This window comes from Python bivittatus, unplaced genomic scaffold (genome assembly GCF_059951505.1).
Source record: "Python bivittatus isolate LINGU-HERP-01145 unplaced genomic scaffold, Pbiv_v1 ctg000020_np1212, whole genome shotgun sequence".
In the NCBI taxonomy this organism is placed as follows: domain Eukaryota; kingdom Metazoa; phylum Chordata; class Lepidosauria; order Squamata; family Pythonidae; genus Python; species Python bivittatus.
This window is the reverse complement of record NW_028277030.1, coordinates 121,953,378-121,966,267: the sequence shown is the minus strand read 5'-3', so window position 1 is coordinate 121,966,267 and position 12,890 is coordinate 121,953,378. Positions and strand designations below refer to the sequence as shown.

The 12,890-nt window shown below is 37.7% G+C and overlaps 2 protein-coding genes across 2 annotated transcripts in view; both read right to left on the bottom strand.

The window, feature by feature from the left end:
- Window positions 1–4,487, bottom strand: part of NPHP1 (nephrocystin 1) — a 35,796-nt gene extending 31,309 nt beyond the window's left edge. The window contains exons 1-4 of the mRNA XM_025164222.2: window positions 4,381–4,487; window positions 2,570–2,643; window positions 1,426–1,486; window positions 75–211 (exon numbers count right to left, since the gene is read on the bottom strand). Of these exons, the coding sequence (XP_025019990.1) occupies window positions 75–211; window positions 1,426–1,486; window positions 2,570–2,643; window positions 4,381–4,452 (344 nt within the window). The 5' untranslated portion in view covers window positions 4,453–4,487. The remainder of the gene's footprint in view (window positions 1–74; window positions 212–1,425; window positions 1,487–2,569; window positions 2,644–4,380) is intronic.
- A 1,085-nt stretch (window positions 4,488–5,572) lies between these two features.
- MTLN (mitoregulin) lies at window positions 5,573–7,467 on the bottom strand. The gene is made up of 2 exons (XM_088148580.1): window positions 7,216–7,467; window positions 5,573–6,128 (listed from the first exon to the last, which is right to left on the bottom strand). The coding sequence occupies exon 1, from the start codon at window positions 7,406–7,408 to the stop codon at window positions 7,220–7,222; it is 189 nt and encodes a 62-aa protein (XP_088004706.1). The 5' UTR covers window positions 7,409–7,467; the 3' UTR covers window positions 5,573–6,128; window positions 7,216–7,219.
- Window positions 7,468–12,890: the final 5,423 nt, after the last annotated feature.

Genomic DNA, 12,890 nt, shown 5'->3' with positions numbered 1-12,890 from the left:
CCATGCTTAAATGTAAGCAGGCAATGATAACTGGCAATAACAAGAAAATTAAATCTCTTTTTTAATCTACCTACGTGCTGGAGTCTTTGGTTACATTTTCCCGGTTAAGAATTGCAGCAAGTTTTTCAAGCTGCTGAGAAAGCTTTAACAACTGTTTTTCTTCTTCTTCTTTTCTCTGATTATAATTTCCTACTGGTGCAGGCTCATCTGACTGTGAGATAGAAACACACCAGAATTTTAAGAAAATCCACATGTATATTAAAATTTACCAAATCATATAATCTTAGTTTATATTTATATTCGTCATTTCTCTGGGAGGTCAAGATGATATACATGAAGGTTTCCCTTCATTTTAGTCTCACAGCAAAAATCCAGTGAGACAGAAGGACCAAAGTCACCCATGTGAGAGCCATGGTCAAGTGGGGACTTAAACCTGAATCTTCTCAATTTTAACCGCTACATTTTACTGGCTTCCAAATCATATTTAAGGAAGATATGCTAATTACATGTAAACATTCACATGGTTCTTTATGCTGAAAAAGAACACACTTGTTCTCATGTAGACTATTAGTATTGTTTATAATTAAAATATGAATTTAATTTAGAATGACAGAAACTCAGGAAGCTATATACTAGAACCTGGAAAAAACAGCTTGTAATTTCAATACTTTAACAAACGATCTCTCTGAATCTTCCCTCTCTTATTTTTGGATAAGCATTGTGCCCCTCCTGGAAAAGATATTCAAATGCCATTATATCTATAAAGATCTGAATCATGCAAGCCATGGTATTGGAGTCCTTGGTGCTCTCTGAGCTTGGTTGTTTGCTTGCAGATATTTCATTACCGACTGAGGCACTGATGACATTAATCGGGTAATGAAATGTCTTCAGGCAAACAACCAAGCTTAGAGAGCACCAAGGGCTCTAGTTCAACCCTGAGCTACATATATTTTCTTCTATTGGAGCCATGGTATTCCCTGTAACACTCTATGGAAGCAAAAGTTGGACTCTGAAGAAGCAAGGTAGGAAGAGTATTGACGCTTTTGAACTTTGGTGTTGGAGAAGACTCCTGAGAATACTGTGGACAGCCAAGAAAACAAACAAATGGATCATTGAACAAACCAACCCAGGGTTCTCACTCGAAGCACAAATGACCAGGTTCAAATGATCTTACTTTAGACACATTCTGTGAAGACCTAGTTCACTGAAGAAGGTTCTAATGCTGGGAAAGGTGGAAGGAAAGAGAAGAAGATGACCAGCAGCAAGGCCTCAGTTACTGTGGCGATGAGTGCACCATTGGGAGACTAGAAAGAACAGGTTAGGGATAGATTGTCATGGAGAATATATATATATATGTATGTGGTCACTAGAGTTGAAAATGACTTGATGACATATAATAAATTAACTGTGGCACTAAATATTTACTTTCTTTAAGTTCTGAAGAGCAAAGGCATTTTCATCCACAGACTTCTTCAGCTCCAAACATCTATAACAGAAAGAAAGACTGCATTTTATATGCTGCCTACCCCAACCATCAAATATGCTGATCAAAATACTACAAATAATACTGTGTTTAAATTTAATAAACAAGACACTGATCCCAAAATGAGCAGGTATGTTAATAACATGCTCCCATGGTCAGGAAAAATATGAAGCAATCTGTCTTTTTTTTTTGTATGCACACGTCCCTAGTGAATAGAGAAAAAGAACACATATTGATGCTGAAAACTACTAAACCTGTTACATTTGCCTGATTGAAGAATAATTGCACAATGCCTCAATTGCTCATTCTCCTGCAGCATCTCCACAACAAAAATCTACTTCAGGCTGACAGAAGGTGAAACAAAGTCCACCAGGTGCATCCTGGCTGCTATCATTTTTGCAAAGAATACTGTAGTTGCCCTGGCTTTGATCTGATCTAGAAACAGATCCATCCTTAAATAAAAATGTACAATTGGAAATGTATACTGTAGATAAATACTAACAGGTTTGTGCGGCGGGGGGGGGGGTACTTGTTTTTATGGTTTTTATAATTCTGAGATATAAGTCACCTGAAATCTTTGGAGTAACTGGCATACAAATTCATAAACAAATAATCCTGAATACTCTGTAAATTAGCTTTGAATGCATTTTCATGGTGAAAGCAATATAAAACATTTGTAAAATTAATGAGGCATATCAACATAGCAATTAAAGTGAACCGATTCACCTCAAAAGTAATAGTATATACTGAATAGTGACATTCAAATATAATGCATATGAATGGGAAAAATCACAAGATTGAATACATTTCTAGATAGTCCACTGAATAGCAGTCCCAAATATTTACATTCATGAGCACTCTTCTACAAATATGATTTCCTCACATCTCATATATATCTTTGAAGTAAAATACACACGTAGAAATGAGTCTCATTATTTTTGATAAATTTTCTTCCAGGTAAATTTATTTAAGATTTTAGTCTAAACTATTTTTAAATTACCTGCTAATTTGTTTACATTTGAAGTGCCATATAAAATGTTACATTTGCTCCTATCAAAAGTATACTGTAGTTAAAATGTATATTACCTCTCACTAAGGCTTTTCTTTTTTTCAGAATCCAGAGCCTTAACTGCCTTGCTTTCTTGAAGCAAAGTTCCCACCTGAAATATTTTATAATTATAATTTGTTGAATGAAAGCAGTTGCACAGCCTCATATATTTAAAACTTAAATACGAAACCTCTATGTTGTATTTATAATAAAAATCAGCACTCCAAAGCAACTTTCCTATACTCTCTAATATTCACACATGTACACACATCAGCTGACCAATTTTAATAATATTCACCAGATCATTACACTCTTAACTTCCCCTTTATTAGAAACAAGAAACTTCGGGGGGGGGGGAATTCACTAAGGCTACAAACCTATACACACTTATCTAAGTTGCATTAAGTTCTAGGTACTTTTTAGAACTTAGAATTTTAATTTTATTCTCATTTTAATTTAATTTTTAATTTTAATTTTTTAATTTAAGTTTTTTCCAGTCACTTTCTCTCAGCCCTAGGAAGGAGGCAATGGCAAACCACTTCTGAAAAACCTTGCCAAGAAATCAGCAGGAATTTGTCCAGGTGGTCTCCAAGAATCAAACACAATTGAACAGATTTTTTAAAAAAACCATAAATTTTCACTGCAGTGCCCTCTGCAAGATCTTGCTGCTTTAATCAGTCTGACCTACTTGTTCCATTTTAAGTGACAGTTTTAACTCTTGCACTAATTCAGCTAGGACATCTGTATGTGTGTGAGAAATATGCTACATAGAAATGCTTATTCTGACATAATACATCATACATATATATCCATCATGGTGTTTCCTCTCAGGAAAGGAGTATAAAATAATAAACAAAAGAAATAAAATGCTAAATCTAATGTTCATCAGCCATACCTTTCTATCTTTGCAAGCCATCAAACTTATTTTGCTAAACCATCAAATCTTATTTTCCTAATCGTCTCAAAACATTGGACCCTTTATTTGCTGTATTCACTTTGTGTTGTTTTGTAAATAAAAATGAAGTATATATTTAAAGTAAAAAATAAGCACAGTCCTATTAGTTTTTTACAAACATCCATTCCTCACAAGAGACTACCAGCTACCTTTCTGTCAGTATTTGCACATCTTAACATTTCTCCATTCTTCTATATTTAGTAAACATTCTACTAAGGCTTACAGATTAATCTACTTGCTCTAGTTTTCTGACATTTATAGATAAATTGTAATTATTTATTTCATTTTCCCCGTTGAACACAAGTTTATTCTGGCACAAATGGAAAACTTCTTTAACCTATTAGCTTATTTTACGGTCATAGATGCTTTCTCACTGTTACTGAGTGTTTTGTTGAGAATCTCATTAGGAGGGTTGCTTGTCTCTAAAAACATTATTATACAAAATAACTCCCACTAAAACCATGTGCTTATTTGCAGATTAGGATTACAATCTAATGGCTCAAAAGACCATTAAAAACCAAGTAAAATTATGGATTTTGACTTGGTCAAGGCCTTCATATATGTCTCCGCCCCCCTCTTTAAATCTGCACGTGCGTCTTCTGAACGCTTTCTAGAGGAAACGCGTTTTCAACCGTAAACTTCAGACTAGTTGTCTAGGGATTCACATATTGAACAGCTACAATCGGAGGGATCACATTTGGGTAGCCATGTCAGGTTTGCACTGAAACAAGCCCATACACGAGTTCCACAAAATGAGTTTTTTTCATCAACCGCCATCCTCCAGAGGGCCACAACCATTGCGACGCACTGGAAATCTGTCTTCTGCAATCCCAACTTCCTCTCTCTACCACTTTTCCATCTGCTCTCTCCGAGGAAGGTGACGCCAAAAGATACCTGTTCCCGCAGCTCTCGGCCCCGACGCAACGCGCTCTGCAGGGGGCCTCTTCGGCTCGGCCGGCCGGTCATTTCTACGACCACTGCTGGAACCGTCTTGCGCAGAGAGAGCGGCCACCGTGGTCGCTAAGGAGACCAACGCTGCGGCGCTAAACTAACAGCGTCATCAACTGGCGTTCCGAAGACCCAAAGTGCAATCTGTGCAATGCTGGGAGAGAACCGCGCTACGCGTAGCAGCACGTAGCAGAGCCGAGGGAGCGGGATGTTCCCGCATAAAGGGAAGAGCTGAGGGAACTACCAATTTTCATCTGCTCTAGTAAGAAAGGGAATAGGCGATAAAATACCGTTGCTATGTTTCTCGTAATTCGACGGTTTTAACAATTCTTACAGCCCCACCCAATTAGACCTCAAAAATACGGGAAATTATATAGGCAGCCTATAAAATCCTCCCTCCTCCAATTTAGTCCCCAAACCTCCACGTAAGGTAGGGTGGGCTTGAACTTTCATGCCTGAGGGTAAACTTGAACCTGATTCTCTGGAATTCTAGCCGAGTACTTAATCGAAACCCCACGTCTTACACTCTGCGAGAGAATCACTTGGGCAGGACAAAAAGCACAGAGTTACATATTCAATAACTAAATGTACATCCCAACTTTCTATTTGAATGCTCAAGGTGCCTAACAATAAACAAGCTAAAATGAATGTGTAACTGTTACAAACTTGGCAAAATAAACAATTACTTTGTCATTATTTCAACCTGAGAACAAACATCCCAAAATGAAGTGCTCATCATAGAACTAATACAGACGTTTGAACTGAATATATGAGTAGTTAGATTATCTTTTCACCACCAGGTAGAGGTATACTCGTTCAGTGGGGTTGGATTTTACCTAGCTTTTATTGAAATTCTCATTAGTTTTTCTTGTACTGTATGGTTTTTAACTGAAACTGATTCATGGCTGCACTAGAAAAGCAGTCTATAAGACTCTGTAGTAAATTACGGATTCATTATGTACTGCATCTACCCTGTATATACCATGTACTGTACTACCCCATACATAAATACCATTTCCAGTCCCTTGTTCCTTTATACAGTTGATCAGGCAGATTGTTTCGTATAAAAGATCACACTAAAGTAAATTGTTCAGCTTTAAAGGCACATTCAATATAAGGTTTAGTTTACACATTGCTCTATGCTTAAATATGATTTATTGAATAAGCCACATTTGGCTGACTTCACATATCGTAAACCCAAACAACAGACCACATTATGATTTAGCATGTTGTGTGAACCAGGCCAATAAATTTAGGATCCAACTTAATACTGTTTATACGTTGGTACAGCATTACATATTAAGATATAACTATGGTTTTCTTCATTCTCACAGCCAAAGTCAAGAACTTAAAAAAAAAAAACTTAGCTAGAATGTACTGTATTACATTTGATTTTTGTTATATTTAAACTTTGTTAGGAAATTCCAGTCACCAAATACCATAAAGTATCAACCTTCCAAGAAAAGAATGGCAAGCTGTAAGCTGTCCATACAGATAAGTTTCAACAGATAGATTCCTTCTGCAGATGCTGAACATTTTCATAAATATCAGTCCAATGGAATGAGATAATGGTAATTCCACTAATATCTCCAAAACAAGTTTATGCATGAAAATATTTTAAGAAGTCCATTAATATAATCAAAATATGAAAACTTTTGATTCACGTTCTTTTTGAGGCTTCTCTTTGTATTCAGCTGTTGACAGAGTGAAAAAAAAAATGAGAATCAGTTCCATATACCTTTTAAAGTTTTCTCAAAATTTAAAATATGAAACAACAGAAAAAGAATACATGTTAAAATAAAATATATAGCAAAGGATGTGATTCTAGTATGTAAGTGGAAACAGCATTAAGGAAATCACCACAATTCCAACCACTGAGAAGTTTGTTGACTTTGGTACAACTGTCAATTGAAATGTTGCAGGAACCCTGACAACAATATGTCTATATATAATACGTTTAAACTGGAACAAGTCCTTGAATTTAGAAATCAGCATACTTTCAATATAAAAGCAATACATTCCTATGTAGGTTTAATTAGAAGTAGACCTGCAATGTGTTCAACTTCAGTTGCTCTCAAGAAACTGTATGAAATTGTAACCCACTAAATAAGGTTCAAAGTTGTAATGGCAAAATAATTTCTGAAAGTACTGTAAGTTTATCAAGGTATGGTCAAATTATTGCAAAATGAGCAGCTTTGGGTAACTATCTTCCCCCCCTCCAAAGGTCTCCCAGAACACTAGCATTCAGGTAGGCAAAACGTATACAGAAAATGGTCTTCTTCTTCGCATAAAATTATAATGGGCAAGGTATGCTTGAATTCCTCAGGACTTATCACTAGTATCAAAGCACAAAAACTCTCCGAGGAAAAAAGTACAAATCATAACATATAGCATTTATGTCTTAACTGTGATGTAAAGAGCCATAAACAGTTACTTCGTTAATTAAAAAAAAAAAAAAAGGCAAAGTAAAACCAGAGCCAAAATTAAGTGTGATAGCTATTTGAGCAACTGGGAGCTGCAACCTGGCCTATTTCTCTTTATACCAGGTTTGAAACGCAGGAATCATCACGTGAAACTTCACTACTGTGGAGTCCCTGGAGTTCTCTGAGCTTGGCTGTTTTCTTGCAAACCTTTCATTACCCGGCTAGATAACATCTTCAGTGCTTTTCACTACCCCAGCCTAGGGTTAAAGGGCCAGAGGCACACGGTCGTTCCGAATAAAAGATCGCAGACGTTAAGCGTGACCCCTCCCGGCCACCATTCTCGCGCTGCTGCCCTCACCACTTCAGGCGAGGTCCAACTTCTTCTGAGTTGTCGCCAGCTGGTCCTGCAGCCGTCGCTTCCGCCAGTTGAGGTAATACCTCCGCGCTCTGTTCGCCTGCCACCCAACAAGCACTCCTGAAGCGAAGGCTAGCAGCACCGCTAGCTTTACGCTGCGATCCGACAAGGGCTCCAAGCTCAGCGCCATTGCCATTCACCTTCAATCTAGTATGGTGCCCGCCAGGTGCCAAACTACTTTTGTCTCGCTCTCGCGCCGACTGAGAAAGCGAGGAATGTTTTTTGCGCAGCTCCTTCTAGCGGCTGTTAGGCTGCAATTATCCTTGAGGCGGACAACTATCGAAATCAGCGAGGTTTCCCTTTGAGTAAACAAAATTACGCGTACACACGTCGCTTTATAGCAATATTTTTCAAGCTTGGCAACTTTAAGATGTGTGGACTTCAACTCCCAGAATTCCCCAGCCAGCATGCTGGTTGGGGAATTCTGAGAGTTGAAGTCCACACATCTTAAACTTGCCAAGTTTGAAAAACATTGATTTAAATACATGGTGCTTCAGCTTAGTTTGAAATGTGAATCCAAACAGTGATTTATAAACCACAATTCATGATAAAGGGTACACATTGTGACGTTGGCCACCAATGTGCATGCTGATGTCACCTTTGGTGCCCCATCAAGTTCTCTGTCCTATTCCTATCTTTAAAAGAAAAAGTAAATAAAAACATTACATTAGAAGCTGGCAAAGCAAAGTACCAGCCTATAGCCTATTTATAAAAATACTTTCAAACCTACAAAGATTCCTTTGTGATGATAGAGAAGACCTTGGAGGCTAGTTGTCAAGGGGCATTTGGGACTGACTGTGGCAGCCATCTTGTGAATAACCAAGTTTCCAACAGCAACTGTATTGTGAATATGCCCCCCCCCCCCCGTGCTTTCAAAACGCTAAATGTATCTGTGGTTCAAGAAGGTTGCTGCCTGGCCCATCATATTATGTGAATCCAGCCATTTGGGACTTGTCAACAAACCAGAGTTTGCAAAGCATGGCTTAGCACAATGAGCAAAAGAAGAGGAACTTGGAGAAGATTGACTGAATGGGTCCATTAAGTTTGGTGGAATTTACATCTGAGAAAATACGTACAAGTTGTATTACTTCCTAGCAAGAATGTATTGGTGTAAAAGTTGAGGTCAACTTTGTCAATTTCATGAACACATCTGTGCAATTTCTTTGCAACAGTATAGAAGTGGTCTGACTTTGCTTTCTTCCAGAATATCTTTTAGACTTCCCAGTGTAACCTACGACCCTGTTTTTCTCTGATAGTTCCCACCCAAATATTAACCTGAGCCAACCCTGCTTAGCTTCTAACAAGGTCAGCCTGATGCTGCCATCTCATGAACTACAAACCTGATTAAACTCTTTTTAAGTATGTTTAAGATAACAGCAGTGAATGTGAATGATCAAAAGATTATGAAAATATTTTCTAAAACAGATCTGAAGAGATTTGAAACTATGTTTCAAACCAATTCCAATTTACTTCTAGTGAAATACTCTTCAAAACCATCAGACTTCACTGAAAACCTTTTCATATACTTGCAGTCTCCTTGAAGAGGCAGTTCTGTTCTTAGAGATCAGGATTGCTTCTGCAGCAAGAGCTTTTCATGGTGCTGACATGTGCGCCCTTTTCCTACAAGATGGCCTTCTGGGAAGGGGTGAAGACCTGGCTCTGCCAGCTTGCATGGGGGTCAAGGAGGAGTAACCAACCCTGGGAATGGTTAGCACCCTGAAGATGCTCCTGGAGGTCAATAATTTATTTATACCATCTATCCCTTGGATTATATTATTTATTTTTGATCACTGTTATTGTATTTTAATTGGTTTTTATTCTTATTTATTGTAGAGTCTCTTGTTGAATGAGATGGGCGATGACTAAATTTGAAATATAAATAAATAAATATTATCCTGGCCATCAACTTTCCTCAGACTGATGCCAGGCAGATGTTTTGGGTTAACCCAACATTCCTAAATAGCCCCAAGTTGGAGAAGACTGGTGTACCATTCAAACTGGCCATGTTCACTGTGACCAGATTTTTCTTTTGCCCTAAATATTATTTACAGTATTATAGTTACATCTAATCCTATGCAGATTTACCTAACTTGATGAGACTTGATAGGAATCCTGAATACACAAACAGGCTCTGTTCAGCTTGTGGGCTCACATTGAGCTAGAGACTAGCCAACCTTATTTTGCCTAATGTGTTGTGCAAACCCAACCCATATGGTTAGTTTATGGTTCAATGTGACATGCAAACCCAGAGAAGTAGTTTTGTAATTTCTTATTATGTAAGCAGTAGGTAAATGGGTCCTGTAACCACAGCTGTTCAATTTTTCTGGAAGTTTTAGAATGCTGGGATACTTGGCACCTTGCAATAATGTTTTCTTTCTCCCTACCACAGTAGATAACTTAGCTAAATGCATTATAAGAGTAATTACTATTAATATTTTAGCCTTTAAGGTGCCCTATAACTCTTAGATCAGTTAAATAAGATCAGGAATAGTCTATAGTAATCCACTGCTGGGAGGGGGGCAGGGGTCTACCCTCTTTAAGTACAACTGAATTAACATTTTGGTACTGTTCCTATGTAAACCCCTGCTGTGTTCTGGCCTCATGCAGATAAAATGCTTCCTCAGCATTCCCAAAGTACTGCCCAGAGAATTAACACTATACTCACTGAAATGCCAAACTTCCTTTTTGAGAAAGCCAAGTCCCACCAATGGCAAAGGAATAAAACAAAACAGCGAACTGAAGCCAAGCACTAACCACAGCCTACAAAAACTGCCAACTTTGCAACTATCTTCTGTAGCTACAGTATGTCTTTGAGAGCAGCCAACTACCTATGCGTGCAACCAGCGCATAAGGAAACTATAAACATATATGGGTCTGATTAAAGAAAAGACAAAAATTGCTGTTCTAAAATAATTTCCTGGGGGCACAACCCACTGTAGGCCTCACATATGAGAAAACTACATATGTGAAGTTGGCAAAAGCAATTTCTCTGCTAGTAATTCCACCATTGTATACGTAAGACCAATTTTGCTCACCTGCTGTTAGAGAATTTAAAGATGGTGTCAGTTGGGTTAACTCTAAAAAGGAGATTATTAAGTAAGTTCTGGAAAATATAAAGGTAAATTCATGCCAGTTAGGAGAAGCCTTGAAACCTAAAGGTCAGTGGTGAAAACTATTACTTCTTGTAATAATGGGGTTGTACAGGAATTGCTTATTCTTTGGCATAAGAGTTTAGTTACTTTGCATTAAGGGTCCTTCACTCAGCCTGTTTGCTGGTGAGGCACCACATTTGATCAAATATTTATGGTTTGCAATTGCAAAATACTGTTTGTTTTCCTGTTTGTGTCTGGTTAATTGAGGTAACTGTTGGACAATGAACAAATATTTGGAAATTGTTATTTCCATGATACTGCACATTAAAATACAGCTTAGTTTCTTAGTTTAAGAAAGTTGCATTTGAAGAGAAAACTGCATCTCCAACCCTGCTCTTCCCCCAACTCCTGAGCTGGCTCTAACGCAATGTTTCTCAGCCATTTTAAGATGTTTGGCTTCAGCTCCCAGAATTCTCCAGCCAGCAGGCTGGCTGTAGAATTCTGGGAGTTAAAGTCCACACATCTTAAAATGGCCAAGGTTGAGAAACACTGCTCTAATGACTTATCTGTGTGTTCAGTGCAACATCTGAAACATGTTAGCCATATAAATGTAGCTCTACATACATGGATTTGAGTGTAGTTGGGAATTGCACATAATCTAAGTACCAGAATGCATGGGGAATTGAGAGGCTGAGGGAGGACAAGGTGGCTAGATGTTATTACTAATAACACAAGCGTGAGCTTACAAAAATTCATAGAAGGAGTTAGTGACAGATATTCCTGGCAAGATGATGTTCTTCAGGTAACAAAGAATTGGAAGTAACTGAACCACAAAAAGACCATCTGTAGCAGGGCTGTCCATGAGGGGTGTCAAAAAAGTCAAGATGGCAACCTTACCCCCACGATCAAAGCCCCAGTCCTTTTAACTTGCACATGTAAAGTAGGGGCAAGGATTCAGTCGAGTGATTGTGATTGCCCTCTTGACGTTTTTGACCACCTGCCAGATGCCCCAGGCTTATTATCTTTGCTTTTCATACTTGTGCATAGACATGTATGACAGAGTATGTTGCAATTATCTCTCCACAGATGCAACTTAGTACACGTTCAGACCTTTTGTTCTGGTGCTATCAGTGCTTTTCATAGTATTGGATGCTGCTTTCATTCTTGCGGGCAGATAAAAAGATGAACTTTTTTTAACATGGTGTTTTTCATCTCTACTTTTTATGTCTCTGCCTATCACATCTTCAAAGAGAATATATTGCTAAATTGCTCTAAGTCTTTGCTGCAGCCCTGGAAAGAGAAAGCAGGGTCACTCCATCAGCTCTGCTGAGAAGGCAGCTCTTTTACCAGAGGGATAGACTAAAGTAGAACCAGCAGCAAAGGGTTCAGCAACTTTTGGCTTCTCTTCTCCTTTAAAGTATTCCCATCTGATTATTACAAGGAATTTGTAATTACAAGGAATTCGTACAAAGACCTAGTTACTGAGTTTGTTTTATCTCTTCATGTTCCCAGTCCCTTTCCTTTTCTGTCACATCATTTAGATTAATTATATGAAATGACATAAAAGCAGAGACAGTCTTATTACAGGATTTTGTAAGCCTTTTAAAGAGCCTTTTTATCTGAAGAGTGAGTTAAAGATAGTCTTAATAAAATAAGTCTAATAATATAATATGCTCCCTGATTGCTAGTTTCTAGCTGATCACGTTCCTTCTTAATTTTCTTGTTTTATTGTTTGTTTTCTGACTATTGGTTTTTAGTGCATTTTATTTGTAAGTTGATGCAAGAACCCTTTCCTTTTAAGTGGTAGGATGTGCAAAATAGGAAATAAATTATTCATATCTGAATAATTAGCATTCATTTTTTAAAAACTTCAGAGTGCTACGGGGAATGGTAGGATCAGGTGCAATTATGTATTGCAGGACACACAAGCTGAGAATGTTGATATAATGCAGCATCTAACTTGTGGTTAAAACAAATACATGCATTTATTTTCATTAGCCAGCAGTCATCCCTTTATCCTACAGCCAACTACTACAGTTGCTTTCAGGCAGATTTTATATCATTAATGGCTCATGCTAGGTAGAAATTCAACAGATAAAGCTAAATCCCTTTCACATCTATGGAAAGAGAACCTGTAAAAGCTGAATTTCAATCATGCAGTAGTTCTTAGATATAAGGGGAATGTAATCATTTGGGAAGAAATACAGAAAGCTGCCTTTATCAATTTGTATAATTCATGCTAGATATTGGAAGTCCTCTTTGTTGACCTTTGTTTTTAAAATAGGAGATGTCAGAGATTTAATGTGTAGCCTTCTGCCAAGTAGGCCTGTGCGGTACACCCATCACTTTAAATCAGAATATAATTTACTTGTTCATGCCTTAACTCTGTGAACTCACAATAGTTTGTAAACTATTAATGGCTGCTTACTACCATGTGAACATAGATTAGGTTGGTTTATTCAATCAACTCTTTTAAATCCTGCCTTAATGCAATATGTGAAAAAAAAACTGAGGCTAAATGGCCAA